This window comes from Perca fluviatilis, chromosome 13 (assembly GCF_010015445.1).
Source record: "Perca fluviatilis chromosome 13, GENO_Pfluv_1.0, whole genome shotgun sequence".
NCBI lineage: Eukaryota > Metazoa > Chordata > Actinopteri > Perciformes > Percidae > Perca > Perca fluviatilis.
The window spans coordinates 33125226-33141664 of record NC_053124.1 but is presented as its reverse complement, the minus strand read 5'-3'; the positions used below and the strand labels follow the sequence as shown (position 1 = coordinate 33141664).

General features: G+C 42.5%; 1 protein-coding gene across 1 annotated transcript in view; it reads left to right on the top strand.

The window, feature by feature from the left end:
* The window catches only part of LOC120570939 (collagen alpha-1(XIV) chain-like), a 333908-nt gene extending 317750 nt beyond the window's left edge, over positions 1–16158 (top strand). The window contains 6 exon segments of the mRNA XM_039819635.1: positions 689–724; positions 3658–3724; positions 5115–5303; positions 7743–7820; positions 7921–8076; positions 15666–16158. Coding sequence (XP_039675569.1) covers positions 689–724; positions 3658–3724; positions 5115–5303; positions 7743–7820; positions 7921–8076; positions 15666–15958 — 819 coding nt within the window. The 3' untranslated portion in view covers positions 15959–16158.
* Positions 16159–16439: the final 281 nt, after the last annotated feature.

Genomic DNA, 16439 nt, shown 5'->3' with positions numbered 1-16439 from the left:
GCGGGCCAACGCGGACACTACGTGCCCGGTATGAACGCACAGATTGGATAATATGTAAAATTAAATATAAATAAACAAATAAAAATAAATAAACAAATAAAAATAGCTGCTATGCGCGACGCTGCTACACGCTATGCTGCTATACAAAAAAAACGGCAAAAAAAGCTTTGACTAAAGTGGAAAAAACCCGGAAGTCGGAGGTTAGAACAGAAGTCCAGATAGTCGTTGCTATGGAGATGATCCACCGTCTCGTCTATTCACATTTGGTGTGAACTGGCAGCTTTCAGAGCGCTGCAGTTGGGAGAAAAGCGTTACAAAAGTAATGCAATTTACAGTAATGTATTGCTCTTTGCTGTAATGCAGTAATGTAACGCATCACTAATAACATTTTGGTACTTTTCACACTGATTTTACATTATATGGCTGTGAAGTTGGCATTACATTTCATCCTAAGTGGTATTAAAAAGGTCTTTAAAAGTCTTAAATTTACCGTGGAGAAGCCTGGGGGGACCCTGATAAGAGGGTTTGATGTTGTCGTGTCAGACGTAGAGAGAGAGAGAGAGAGAGAGAGAGAGAGAGTCCTTTGCGTCATGTTTTCTTAGCTTTTTCAACCTTGTGTCTGCAGCGCTGAACCCTTCACACTACATGTCGTTTTTATCCTTTTTTCATTGACGTGTCTTTGTTGCAGGGTCCTCCTGGAAGCAAAGGGGAGAAAGGAGAACGGGTGAGTTGTCTCTTCCTTTTCTTCGACTAACGATTGTTTTCATTGTTGATTTAATGAAAGTAGGTAGGATTGGGAAGAGCCGGGACTTAGCCCAAAAATTTGAACATCGACAACTTCTCAGTCCCTCCCCCCACTTTCCGCTAAAGCCCCAAAACTGTCTCCTAAGCCCCTCCCCCCACAAGGGAGAATGAATGCATGAGCATGTGGGCAATGTCAGGAAATTATGTAAAATGTGGATCAGTGTTTTCCCAAAAAGCCCAAGATGACGTCCTCAAATGTCCTGTTTTTGTCCACAACTCAAAGATATTCAGTTTACTGTCACAGAGGAGAGAAGAAACTAGAAAATACTCACATTTAACAAGCTGAGAAGACATGTCCACTAGAGTTTAAAATTGCCCAATGAAAGAGAAGTTATCTTCAGTTAATCAACTGCTCTAAAAAAGCCATTTCTTCAAATAAAATATATAAATATACTTAACTTTTTTTAACTTTGTTGTCTGTGTACAAAACCACTGAAGCTGTTGATTCAACCGTTGGTCATGTTTGAGGCTGCAGTTCATATTTCGGCAGCAGTTTGTGTTATTTTTTTGCGTTACATTTGGTTCTGTAAACCTGTTCATACGTAGCTTCCAGGAACCGATGGATCCTAATCCGATAACAGACTGAAAAAGGAAATAATTCAAAGTAACGAGCAGCGCTGTAGTAAAGAGTGTTGCAATCAGTGGCCGGGTTGGCTCAGTGGGTAGAGCAGGCGCACATATACTGAGAGGCTTATGCCTTGACGCAGAGGTCCAAGGTTCAAGTCCGACCTGTGACCATTTCCTGCATGTCCTCCACTTCTCTCCTCCCTTTTTCACCTAGCTGTCCTGTCAATTAAAGGCGAAAAAGCCCAAAAAATTATCTTTAAAAAAAAAGTAATGACGATACATCATCCTGTATCAGGTTTAGTATCTGTGCAGCTGGGGGTGGGGGTGGTTTCCGCTGAATGACGCATGATGAACAAGCCGCTGCTCCGTCACTCAGAACAGAAGTCATATCTTTAAAACACAGGATGTGCACACCCAGAGACCTCACACGCACATCCACAGATTACTGTGAAGAGAGGTTAGTATGGAGAATATAGTAGTAATAAGATATATGCGTAATGTCTAATTTCTAATAAGGGAAGAAGTTCCACTCCCTCGTTACTTCCGGCTTCTGAACTGGTTGCAGTTCCACCAGAGTTCCATATAGGGGGCGCTCACAGGCCAGTGCAGAATGAATGGGGCTCTATGGAGCTATACCCCTCAAAACCCACTTTTCTCAGGATATCATTTTTTGTCTGGTAATTTGAATGTTGCATTCGAAAGGGGAGGCAAAGAAAATACACACTGCTGGGTGTTAGATTTTTATAAAGTGGCTTTTTTGTTCTAAAAACCCTAGAGTGTGAAGGCGTGCCCTGACAGTAGCTAGGTAAGGACTACTAGCCAGTCAGAAGCAGAGTATGAGGGCGTGCCCTGACAGTACCTAGGTAAGGACTACTAGCCAGTCAGAAGCAGAGTATGAGGGCGTGCCCTGACAGTACCTAGGTAAGGACTACTAGCCAGTCAGAAGCAGAGTATGAGGGCGTGCCCTGACAGTACCTAGGTAAGGACTACTAGCCAGTCAGAAGCAGAGTATGAGGGCGTGCCCTGACAGTGCCTAGGTAAGGACTACTAGCCAGTCAGAAGCAGAGTATGAGGGCGTGCCCTGACAGTACCTAGGTAAGGACTACTAGCCAGTCAGAAGCAGAGTATGAGGGCGTGCCCTGACAGTACCTAGGTAAGGACTACTAGCCAGTCAGAAGCAGAGTAAAGGCTGGACTACAGTAGAGCTGTATGGAGCAGTTGGTGAACAGTGTTTTCTGTTGGAGATGGTAAGTCCCTTTGAGGTGGACTTTGGGCTTTTTCACTTTGTAAACCTATAACCTGCACAAAAAAAGATACATAACACAATAAAGGAAAGGGAAAAAAGCCAAAAAGCATAATATTAGCACTTCAAGGGTTCTTCCTACCGTAGTTGAATTTAAATGACCTGAGAGTTTCTGTAAATGCTTAACTGGTAACAACAGCTGTAGGCGAGCGGCTCGTTGTGTTCACATGTAATTACATTTTTTCATGTAAATCTGCAGACAATAAAGCTGTTGATCACTCGCACGTTGTGAGTCATTAGCACATTCACACAGGCAAATTAAGGACTACTAAAAAAGAAAAATCTGAAAATGCAGAGTGCATTCTTTTCTCAGAAAAGGCATTATTCTTCACAGATAAAAGTTGTGTGTTGTGCGATCACAGCATCAGCAGTGTGTGGGAAGAGTTGGAGAAACGCTGCATGTTGATGCAGCGGCTCACAAACACATTTTGTTATGAACTGCCTGTTTATATTTCGGGACACTTCAGTGCTGTTCTGTCATCAGTTGTAACCACGAATGTACGCCAACTGCGGCCGGTAAGTGCCCAGTCGAGATTCCAGATCCAAACATTACCAGAAGCTGTGTGTGTGTGTGTGTGTGTGTGTGTGTTGTGTGTGTGTGTGTACCTGTTTTACTATATTCGTTGGGTCCAAAAACCGGGGACTACAGTATACTTGTGGGGTCTGCACAGCCTCGAGGGGACCAAAATGCTGGTCCCCTCGAGTTTAAAGGGCTGTTTGAGGGTTAAGACTTGGTTTTAGGATTAGGGTTAGAATTAGGTTATGGTTAGGGTAAGGGTTAAGGTTAGGCATTCAGTTGTGATGGTTAAGGTGAGGGTAAGGGTTAAGGTTAGGCATTTAGTGGTGATGGTTAAGGTTAGGGTAAGGGGCTAGGGAATGCATTATGTCAATGATATGTCCCCACAAAGATAGTAATACAGACTTGTGTGTGTGTGTGTGTGTGTGTGTGTGTGTGTGTGTGTGTGTGTGTGTCGTGTCTCCAGGGCGACCTGCAGTCGACAGCGTCAGTCCAGGACATCGCCAGGCAGGTCTGTGAGCAGCTCATTCAGAGTGAGTAACAGCACTTTCTGCATATTTCTACATAACATACATACATACATACAAGTACATACAAGTATAACTTACATAAGTTTCAGTGGGAAGACGTAGATTTCTGCAATTTTCCTTTTTAAAAATGTATCCATCGCTGTTGCAGGCTTACATCGATGATCTCGGCCCTACTGCTTACATCCTGGCACTGCGGGATGCGCGCGAGAAAGGTGGCAGTAATTCTACGGTCTTAAATCAGTAGGTGGCAGTATAGCGCAATAATGACCTTCATTATTGCGCTATACTGCCACCTACTGACACAGATTAGTATTTAATTTCTCTGCCAGGCATCATATTGCAGGCACAGATGCGCAACAATGGCAAATTATTTGCAGGAACGCAATAAAAAACAAAAATTTGCTGAACCAATGAAGTAAAATCGGATCATTTCTCACGGCACACAGGACGATCTCTCACGGCACGCTAGTGTGCCGCGGCACAGTGGTTGAAAATCACTGGCTTAAGGGTCAAGGTTAGAATCCGGTTGTGGTTGGTGGATAAAGAATGCATCGTCAGTAAAAGTAGAGTAAGTTAGTCGGCAGTTCTTTTAGAGAGAGGTGGGGGATTTATCATTTTTTGGCAGTAAGTAAAAGTTTCTGAAAGGATCTACAGCGTCTGTGTGTGTATGTATATATATATATATATACACACATACAGTACAGGCCAGAAGTTTGGACACACCTTCTCTGTTTCCTTTTTATTTTCATGACTATTTACATTGTAGATTCTCACTGAAGGCATCAAAACTATGAATGAACACATATGGAATTATGTACTTAACAAAAAAGTGTGAAATAACTGAAAACATGTCTTATATTTTAGATTCCTCAAAGTAGCCACCCTTTGCTTTTTTGATAACTCTGCAAACCCTTGGTGTTCTCTCAATGAGCTTCATGAGGTAGTCACCTGAAATGGTTTTACCTTCACAGGTGTGCTTTGTCAGGGTTAATTAGTGGAATGTTTTCCCTTATTAATAAAAAGCAAAGGGTGGCTACTTTGAAGAATCTAAAATATAAGACATGTTTTCAGTTATTTCACACTGTTTTAAGTACATAATTCCATATGTGTTCATTCATAGTTTTGATGCCTTCAGTGAGAATCTAGTAAATACTCATGAAAATAAAAAGGAAACGCATTGAATGAGAAGGTGTGTCCAAACTTTTGGCCTGTACTGTATATATATATATATATATATATATATATATATATATACACACACAACACTAACCATCCAAAGTGGTCACTACGACAGGAAGTGGTCAGTGCACGTTAGCAGAGTACTGACGGAAGCATGCCGAACGAGACACAGCCCCCAGTCTTCTGGGGAATTCATCCCTCTTTCTGTTTTCAGGCCACATGGCGCGCTACAACGCCATCCTGAACCACGTGCCCAGTCCGCCGGTGTCCATCCGCACCGTGCCGGGACCCCCCGGAGAGCCTGGCAGACAGGGATCTCCAGGACCCCAGGGAGAACAGGGACCCACAGGAAGACCCGGCTTCCCGGGACAGAACGGACAGAACGGGCAGCCGGGAGAAAGAGGTAAACGGGGGTGGGGGAGGGGTAGTGTTAATTTTGTCACCTATTTTTAATTTAGTCTTAGTCTTGTGCCAAAAAATTTTGTTAGTCAAGTTTTAGTCGACTAAAAGTCTCGCCATTTTAGTCAAGTTTTAGTCAAAACATTTTAGTCTTTTTTTAAATAAATTATTTCTGATAACCATTTCAGTCAAATAGTTATAAAAATAAATAAATGCTATAAAGTTATATAAATATTGAGCCTCTTCCTTAACGACAAAAACAACCACTGCATGAGGAAAGGATATTTTACAATAAAATAAATGCAGCACGAAACTGGCGAGGCGTATTTCAAGTGAACGCAACATGTGTTGTTTTTCAGACAACGGCAGCTACAGACTGTCGTACGTCTCGTGTTGGAAATAGAGACAAACCTTTACACCGTTTAGCTGTCAGCATTGTAACCCTTTTATATATGTCAATGATTGTAACCGTGTTTACTCCAACTGCTAGCTAACGGTAGGCTAACGTTACCTGCTGCCAAGTGTAGTGTTAACTAGCGCCCCGTGCAGCGATGTTTCGGTTGACTCTAACGTCCGTTTAGGAACATCAGAGAGAAGCGCAGGCATTTAAGTAGCACCAAAATCTGCGTTGCTATTCGGTCTGGTAGATAACGGTCGTTAGGGCGCCTATCGGTGCCGTAGCAACGGGTCTCGGTAACAGCTGAATATTCTATCTTGTGATGAAAAAGTAGAGACGATTGTAGACGAAAATGATGAGAGATTTTATCTTAGTTTTTATTTTATGCAAAACATTTTAGTCTCGTCTATTTTCGTCAACAATAATGCACGTTAATTTAGTCTTAGTCAGCGTTTTTGGACATTGGCGCAGTCTCGTCATCTTCTCATCTTATTCATGGTAAAAAAGGTCGTTGACGAACATATTTAGTCTCGTCTCGTCTGACGATATTAACACTAGGGAGGGGGGACCACAGCTCACTGATAACTGTAACTACCGCGAGAGAATGTTAAAAAGATGTTAAAAGTTAGAGATGTAAGACTTTAAGTCAGGGGTCTTCAGCGCTTTTTAAGCCAAGGACCCCTTAACTGAAATAGAGACAGGTCAGGGACCCCCTTATACATATATTGTATAAAATGAAGTTGCATATTAATCTGGTCCTACAATAACTTTTAGGGCTACCTAAAGCATTTATAGATAACTTATTTTGCATAGAATACTAAGCTATTCAAATAGCCTTAAAATAGTTGGCATGATTTTCTAAATCATGTTTTAATTAGTGACTACATTATTAGCCAGTAAGCCTGTCATCAGTGGGGATTTATATTTGCTAATAATATGTTGGAATCATGTTAAGACTTTTAAATTTTGAAAAAAAACTATGAAAAATTAACAATAATTTGGAGGGCCCCCCCCCCCTGCAGTGACTCTGAGGACCCCCTAGGGGTCCCGGACCCTCTTGTTGAAGATCCCTGCTTTAAAGCATTAAACTTTACAAATTTAAAGACTGTAGGTCCTCACAGTACGCTCACAAGCCGTCATGCCTCAAAAAGTATGAAGTCTCGCTTCATACTGTAAAAAGTCTCGGAGATCCGTAAACGCCGACCAATCAGAGCAGACTGGGCTTTTTTTTTGGTAGGGGGGGCTTAAAGAGACAGGCGCGCCAACAGAGCAGTTCATACAGAGGGTCATAGCCATGGGCAGTGTGAGAGAAATCAAGACTCTTTTTAAACATTAAAGCATGTAAACATGTTTTAGTACAGAGGTGCACAAATTCATTCATATGAAGGGCCAAAATATATCTGGGTGGCCGGCCCACGGGCCAAAAATAAAAATAGTAGTTAAGGAATACCGTAATTCTACGTATATAAAACTTACGTATATGATTTAATAGGAAAGTTTATCAGCACTGTGCTTAACATTTACAAAACTCAGATTAAGTTATATTTACGCTGCACAAAAATTTTGTTTTTTGTAGTGGCTAGAGTTAGGATTTTATAAAACTTTGAAAATAAGAGCCTAGTTCTAATAGTAACACAAACTACATGTACTGTTTGAATGTGTATGGAAACGGTTTATACTGTAATAGGTCTCCTTTATACTCTCCCAACATATTACAATGCTGTGTCTGTCTGTCTGTCTCTCTGTCTGTCTGTGTGTGTGTGTGTGTGTGTGTGTGTGTCTATCTGTGTGTGTGTGTGTGTGTGTGTCTGTGTGTCTCTCTGTCTGTCTGTGTGTGTCTGTATTTGTGTGTCTGTCTGTGTGTCTCTCTGTCTGTCTGTCTGTCTGTCTGTATGTGTGTGTATGAATGTGTTTGTGTGTGTGTGTGTCTCTCTGTCTGTGTGTGTGTGTGTGTGTGTGTGTGTGTGTGTGTGTGTGTGTGTGTGTGTGTGTGTGTGTGTGTGTGTGTGTGTGTGTGTGTGTGTGTGTGTGTGTGTCTGTTTCCAGGTCAACCAGGAGAAAAGGGTGAGAAAGGATCTCAAGGTGTTGGAGTCCAGGGCCCCAGAGGACCTCCAGGACCCCCCGGTACAGTAAACCACACCGAGCCGTACACACTACTACCCCACAAGTTTTGAATCCGAATCACCTGATTATTTTCTAACCAAATTCCTCCTCCCTATCCCAGGAGCCCAAGGCCAGGGCAGACCTGGCAGCCAGGGTCCCTCAGGGCGGCCTGGAAATCCCGGGACCCCTGGTCGTCCCGGGGTCCCTGGACCAGTCGGCTCCACTGGGCCTCCGGGCTACTGCGACCAGAACTCCTGTGTGGGCTACAATGTTGGAGGTAGGTAGGGTCCAGTCAGCTAAGTGACTAATGTGAACGAAGGTCTCTGACACTGGTCCAGTATTGAGCGAGAACGCTGTAACCATCAGCCGTGAACCGGATACAGTATTAGGGGACCACTTCGGTCTATATAAAAGAGACTTCAGATACAGTATTAGGAGACCACTAAGGTCTATATAAAAGAGACTTCAGATACAGTATTAGGGGACCACTAAGGTCTATATAAAAGAGACTTCAGATACAGTATTAGGAGACCACTAAGGCCTATATAAAAGAGACTTCAGATACAGTATTAGGGGACCACTAAGGCCTATATAAAAGAGACTTCAGATACAGTATTAGGGGACCACTAAGGTCTATATAAAAGAGACTTCAGATACAGTATTAGGAGACCACTAAGGCCTATATAAAAGAGACTTCAGATACAGTATTAGGGGACCACTAAGGTCTATATAAAAGAGACTTCAGATACAGTATTAGGGGACCACTAAGGTCTATATAAAAGACTTCAGATACAGTATTAGGGGACCACTAAGGTCTATATAAAAGAGACTTCAGATACAGTATTAGGGGACCACTAAGGTCTATATAAAAGAGACTTCAGATACAGTATTAGGGGACCACTAAGGTCTATATAAAAGAGACTTCAGATACAGTATTAGGGGACCACTAAGGTCTATATAAAAGAGACTTCAGATACAGTATTAGGGGACCACTAAGGCCTATATAAAAGAGAGACTTCAGATACAGTATTAGGGGACCACTAAGGTCTATATAAAAGAGACTTCAGATACAGTATTAGGGGACCACTAAGGTCTATATAAAAGACTTCAGATACAGTATTAGGGGACCACTAAGGTCTATATAAAAGAGACTTCAGATACAGTATTAGGGGACCACTAAGGTCTATATAAAAGAGACTTCAGATACAGTATTAGGGGACCACTAAGGTCTATATAAAAGAGACTTCAGATACAGTATTAGGGGACCACTAAGGTCTATATAAAAGAGACTTCAGATACAGTATTAGGGGACCACTAAGGCCTATATAAAAGAGACTTCAGATACAATATAAAGGGGACCACTAAGGTCTATATAAAAGACTTCAGATACAGTATTAGGGGACCACTAAGGTCTATATAAAAGAGACTTCAGATACAGTATTAGGGGACCACTAAGGTCTATATAAAAGAGACTTCTGATACAGTATTAGGGGACCACTAAGGTCTATATAAAAGAGACTTCAGATACAGTATTAGGGGACCACTAAGGTCTATATAAAAGAGACTTCAGATACAGTATTAGGGGACCACTAAGGTCTATATAAAAGAGACTTCAGATACAGTATTAGGGGACCACTAAGGTCTATATAAAAGAGACTTCAGATACAGTATTAGGGGACCACTAAGGTCTATATAAAAGCATACAAAGAGCACCATGTCATGAGAGCTTTAAAAATTAAGATGCTTTTGTTTACCATGAAACAGCCCTGAAATCACCAAACGCACCAGACTCCATGAAAATAATCAGGACTTTTAGCGTGTATAGAACCAGCATATCTCCACCAGACTCCATGTAAATAATCAGGACTTTTAGCGTGTATAGAGCCAGCATATCTCCACATGTAAATGGGTGAATTAAGGGTCTATTTCACTTTTAATAAAGTGTGTTTTACGATGATAAAATTACTGTTTTATAACATGGAGTCTGGTACGTTTGGTGATGGTGATTTCGGGGCTGTTTAATGTTAAACTAAAAGGATCTTACTCTTTAACTAAAAGCTCTATCTCTGTAGGGATCCTTTCCATAATGTTGTCACACATTTACAATAATAATCTGAGCCTTTCAGCAGCAAAAACAGCCCTTTTAGTGGATGCAAATTGAAAATGCACATTTACCAATTACCGTTATATTGAAGCTTGTTTCGCTGTTGCCGACTGGCTTAATACTGGACCAGTTTCAAAGAAAGTGTGTCTCCCATCAGTCACTTAGACACAAAAACATAGGAAAATAGAGTCCAGGTTGAAAACAAACAGAAGATACACTCAAAGACTAAATTTACAACTAGTGTGATTAAAAAATGCTTTAATATAAGTTCTGTCCTTGTTAGTAAGGTGTCATTGAAATAGGTTAATGTATAATAGTTAATATTGTAATTACAGAAACAGTGTCAAGGTTAGAGGACACAACCTAGGTCAGTGTTTCTCAAATGGGGGTACGTGTCCCCCTAAGGGTACTTTGGAGGACTGCAGGGGGTACATGACATTTTTTGCAAAATGTTTTCAGTTACAAGGCTGTAGTTACTTTGCTTTTTGTCGCTTTTTTCAAAGTTTTTGTCGCTGTTTTTGAAGTTTGTCACCTTTTTTTGAAGGTTTTGTCGTTTATTTTCACCTATTCTTGCCTTTCTTCCTGACTTTTTTTTCTACTCATTTTTTATTCAAAGTTTTTGTCTCATTTTTCAAAGTTTTTGTCACTTTTTCCAAAATTTTTGTCACTTTTTTCAAAGTTTGTCGCTTATTTGAATTTTTTGTCCCTTTTGTCGCCCTAGTGTTGCGTTCCTTTTTTTCTACTGTGTTTTTTTCCAAAGTTTTTATTACTATTTTCGACCTATTCTTGCCTTCCTTCCTTATTTCTACCGTCTTTTTCCAAGTTTTTGTCGTTTTTTTAAAAGTTTTTGTCTTCTTTTTCCATCAACATTTAAATGTTTTCCAGGTCCAAGGCTGTTGTTTAGTAAATCTATCGCTGACAGCGCTGTATTCTTCCTCTTTATAGAGACTTATTTTTCTACCAAATATTATTTGCGCTAGTTAGCGGGTACATGGCTTAAAATAACTGTTCAAAGGGGGGTTACATTATTAAAAAAAAGCTTGAGAACCACTGACCTAGATCATCAAAACAAGATACCCATAAGAACAGAAATAATAAGTAGATCATACATCACTGTATTTAATAATGACACCATGTTGAATGTAGAAAATATCCTTTTTTTTTTAAACCCATCAGCTTGTTTAAACAAGCAGACATTGTAAACCGTATGACTGAGCATGAACAGCTTTTCAGTGCTGAGAATGTATTTTGGATTGAAGGTCGGCATGTGAAACGTTTAATTCAGTCGGCTCCTTTTCACGTTGAAAAGCCGCCACCGAAGTTAAATGGTCGGCATGTCCCTGGAGTCACCCGTCTCACACTCGTGTGTTCAGGGTGCATGTCTCAAATGCACGAGAAATTCAAATCCAAAGATGTACATCATGATTTAAATAGTTCAACTATCATCTGAGTTTTCTTTCCTCCTCGAAGTTGCCTAAAGGGTCACTTCACCCAAATTATATTATTATATTATTTCTATTATAAATGTAAACATTTATCAAAACAAAACAGAAACCTGGAAGATGAAAGATGACTTTCTTTCTACTGGGTTCAAACTAAATCTAAACAATCTACATATATTGAGAAGAAGTGAGAAAATGTTTATTATGAATTGGGTGAACTGGCCCTTTAAAGGAACACGCTGACTTATTGGGACTTTGTCTTATTCACCGTATCTCCCCCAGAGTTAGATAAGTCCATACATATCCTTCTCATCTCAGTGTGTTGTAACTCTGTCTGACGCACCCACCGCTAGCCTAGCTTAGCACAGATCCTGGAGGTAACCGGCTCCATCTAGCCGAGCTTAGCACAGATCCTGGAGGTAACCGGCTCCATCTAGCCTAGCTAAACACAGATCCTGGAGGTAACCTGCTCCATCTAGCCTAGCTTAGCCCAGATCCTGGAGGTAACCGGCTCCATCTAGCCTAGCTTAGCACAGATCCTGGAGGTAACAGGCTCCATCTAGCCTAGCTTAGCACAGATCCCTGGAGGTAACAAGCTCCATCTAGCCTAGCTTAGCACAGATCCTGGAGGTAACCGGCTCCATCTAGCCTAGCTTAGCACAGATCCTGGAGGTAACCGGCTCCATCTAGCCTAGCTTAGCACAGATCCTGGAGGTAACAGGCCCATCTAGCCTAGCTTAGCACAGATCCTGGAGGTAACCGGCTCCATCTAGCCTAGCTAAACACAGATCCTGGAGGTAACCTGCTCCATCTAGCCTAGCTTAGCCCAGATCCTGGAGGTAACCGGCTCCATCTAGCCTAGCTTAGCACAGATCCTGGAGGTAACAGGCTCCATCTAGCCTAGCTTAGCACAGATCCTGGAGGTAACCGGCTCCATCTAGCCTAGCTTAGCACAGATCCTGGAGGTAACCGGCTCCATCTAGCCTAGCTTAGCACAGATCCTGGAGGTAACCGGCTCCATCTAGCCTAGCTTAGCACAGATCCTGGAGTTAACCGTCTCCATCTAGCCTAGCTTAGCACAGATCCTGGAGGTAACAGGCCCATCTAGCCTAGCTTAGCACAGATCCTGGAGGTAACCGGCTCCATCTAGCATCACAACATGTAAATGGGAACATGTTGGCATTATTTTGTCACTTATTGGGAGCAGTAGGCTAGATGGAGCCGGTTACCTCCAGGATCTGGGCTAAGCTAGGCTAGATGGAGCCGGTTACCTCCAGGATCTGTGCTAAGCTAGGCTAGATGGAGCCGGTTACCTCCAGGGTCTGTGCTAAGCTAGGCTAGCGGTGGGTGCGTCAGACAGAGTTACGACACGCACTGAGATGAGAAGGGTATGTATGGACTTATGTAACTCTGGGGGATACGGTGAATAAGACAAAGTCCCAATAAGTCAGCGTGTTCCTTTAAGCTTGAACCTACACACAAACAATAACTACATATTGACCAAATCACAGACTGACTCCTGCATGTTAACATTTTATTTTGTATTATCGAGGTGAATTCACAAAAAGATTGTGCCACTTTTGCGGCTCCTAAAGCTGCACAAATAAGACAAAAAGAAACAGTGTAATTCTCAAAGCACCCGAAAAGATGAATGCACCTGGAACAGCGTCTCAATGGGTTCATTCAGTTGACTGGAAAGATGCTGCATGGAGGGTTTCCTTATTCACATATCCCCATCAAATACACCAGCACTCGGGCCGCAAGTGCAACAAATTCCTTTGCAGAAATTCACATAAACGTTTCTGCTGGCAGCTTTGGTATCTGCTACGTGTTAATTTGCTCTCCAGCGTCAAAAAAGGAGGGAGCCTTTCTCACCCTTTCACGGGAAAAGACACACGGGAAATTATATTTTCGCAGCTTCACAGTTAACACCACAGAGCTGTCATCACATACACGAGTCAGCAAACATGCCTTTTTAAACTCATATTGGTACAACTAATCCTGACAGTTAAAGAAAACCCCACATGAGTCATCTTTACCCGTTAAATGCATGAGTGTGTGAGTACCGTCTGCATGTTGTAATCATTCCTCTCTCTTTGTCTTTGTGTCTCTCCGTCGGCCCATCTGTCTGTCTGTCATCGCCTCCTTTTTTTTTTTTTTTTTACAACTCTTCCTCTTCAGAACAGTACCTCAGTGACAGCTGAGCCACTTTCACAACCTCTGAAACAAAAAATAGGGATTTAGGAGCTTTAACTGCTGCAAAGGCTTAAAAACAAAATACTGCAGGGAATGGAAGTGGTGTCACTTAGGACTGTACCGAATACTTTGAATCCTTCATAACATTGACATTCGATGTTAAAATACAGAGCCCCTAAAGGGACATGGGGAAGTTTTTCTTGTGCGCAAAAGTATCTCGTCACAAGAAACCAATCTAAAGTGTGATTTATGCTTCTGACTAAATCTACTCTGTGGCTACATATGTAGGTACGTGGAGGTAGCGCTAGCCTGACGTGCACCTCTCGAAAAATGAAACTACACGGCAAGGTGATGCACGTCAAGGCAGCGCACGTTGCTTGGCCGTGGCTTGGTTCCTCTTTCTCATTTCCTGGTTCTCCTTCTCCATAAACAACATGAAATCAAGGAGAGGGTTAACTTCTCCTGCTGGGAAAGGGCGCCTTAAATGCCGGGGAAAGGGCGCCTTAAATGCCGGGGAAAAGGCGCCTTAAATGCCGGGGAAAAGGCGCCTTAAAACGCAAGGCGTTAAACGCCGGAAAGGGCGCCTTTAAACGCCGGGGAAAGGGCTTTAAACGCCGGAAAGGCTTTAAACGCCGGGAAAAGGCGTTAAACGCCGGAAGGGGGCCTTTAAACGCCTGAGAAAGGGCGCTTAAATGCCGGGGAAAGGCTCTTTAGGGACGCCATCCCCGAAAGAAAGCGCCCGCAAACGGGGACGCGATCCCCGCTTCGCCGGGTGAAAGTCCCGTTTTGTTTGACCCGTCCACCACCCGACCAACCTACGCACGGATTTTCGGCTTTTTATATCACTCCCTACAATTTCGTGCTGTGGCCACAAAATATGCTTCCCATTGAAATACATTACTTCACATTTTCGTGTTGTCCACCACGGAAAAAACGAGAAAAAAACGTCTCCGTGAACACGTATCAATAGATTCAAATAACGTCACATTTACACGAACTTCCGTGAGACCGGGCTGCACACACACACATGCCGGCTCGACACAAACACCAGCGCGACAAGTATAAACTTCAGGCCACTTAAACGTAGGCTAAGGCGAATGCTTTGCGTGGCGCCTCCGCATAGAACCATAAATCACGCCTAAGGCTAGCAAAAATGATGCTAACGAAGTACTGTGGCCAAAGTTAATATTGCACATTCACAGCATGAAATCGTTTAACAGTTGCCCTATCATCTTTAAGTTTGTTAATGACACTATCGGGTAAATAACTGGTATTCAGATTGGTCTCTCGTGAGCACAAGATACTTTCGCGTGCCAACAAGAAAGGTTTCTCTCGTGCTCACGAGAAACTTTCTCGTGAGCACAAGAGAGAAAAAACACCCAAGTCCCTTTTAGAGGCTCGGCATAAATCAACATTTGAATGCTGCACAGCTTCTTCTTTTTTGTGCATGTTTTTTTATTCTGTTTAAACCCGGGTTATAGTAAACCTAAATGAAAATAAGCAGTGAAGATACTTTTAGATCAGATGTATCAGATCTGCCTGATATTACTGGCACTGAAACAATCGTCCTCTTCTGACTCTTTCTTCTAGATTACGATCGTCCACTTCATTAAACCACCGGCTTCACTTTTTTTTAATATAAACTCATGTAACACACAAAAATAAAACTCTTTCGAGGTCCCTAAAAGCTCAATCTGCACAACAACTTATGAATATAAATGTTGCACGTTGTTTTAACAGACTTTTAATTTGAAAAAAATACCACTTGAAGACTTTAATTGAGACGATTTGAATGTAAATTAATAGATAACTAATCCAATAATTGCCTGGTGGAACTAAAGAGACATTACACTCACTTTAACTTTTAATTTGCAGTTTTTAATCCCCCCCCTCTCTAACTCTGCCTTCAGTCCGTAACCTTGGTAACCGTTGTCAATCTTGTGTGTCTTGCTCCTTCCTTCTCATCCCGCCCCCTCCTCCTGTCCCACTAACCCAATCAAACCACAACAAACCAATCCAAAACGCTGCTTCCTGTGGTGGCGGGGGGTGTTCGGCCATCTTTGTTTTGGGCTCTCGCTGACTTTCCGCTGGCTGGCTCGCCACGTTGGTTCGTGGGCGACGCAGAGGGTGAAGATGACACTGACCGCGGCGCTGTCCCCGCAGTCCAACTGCCGCCCAACGTCTTCCAGAACTACGGCGAGGTCGAGGAGGACGATCCCTACCGCTACTACGAGCCCAGTTACCCGGCACCGCGGCCCGTGGCGCCCGACGACCCGGCGCTCGCCCTGGAAGACGTCGAGCTGAGTTCCCCCGGCGTCCACCGCAGCTCCCGGAGCCTGAACGGCGAGGAGGAGAGAGCCGCGCCAAAGAGGAGACTAAAACGGGAAGCCAAGGCGCTGCCCGGACTAATTAAATGAGAGGAGGGCCGCTCGCTGTTTGTGATTGGGCGGTTTGGAGCCGTTACGGACTAATCAACAAGTGCCTGATGTAGAGGATTTCTTATGGACATAGTAGAGGGGACAGTAGGGCTGCAACTAACGATTATTTTCATAGTCGATTGATCTGTTGATTATTTTCTCGATTAATCGATTAGTTGTTTGGGCTATTAAATGTCAGAAAATGGTGAAAAATGTGAATCAGTTTTTCCCAAAAGCCCAAAATTCAGTTTAATGTCACAGATGAGAGAAGAAACTAGAACAATATTCACATTTAACAAGCTGGAATCAAATCATTTTTAATTTGTCTTAAAAAAAAAATTACTCAAACCGACTCAATTATCAAAATAGTTGGCGATTAATTTAAAAGTTGACAACTAATCGATTAATCGATTAATCGTTGCAGCTCTAGGGGACGGGGTGGGTGGTTTCAGGTTGGGACTATTTTAACTCATCTATGCTA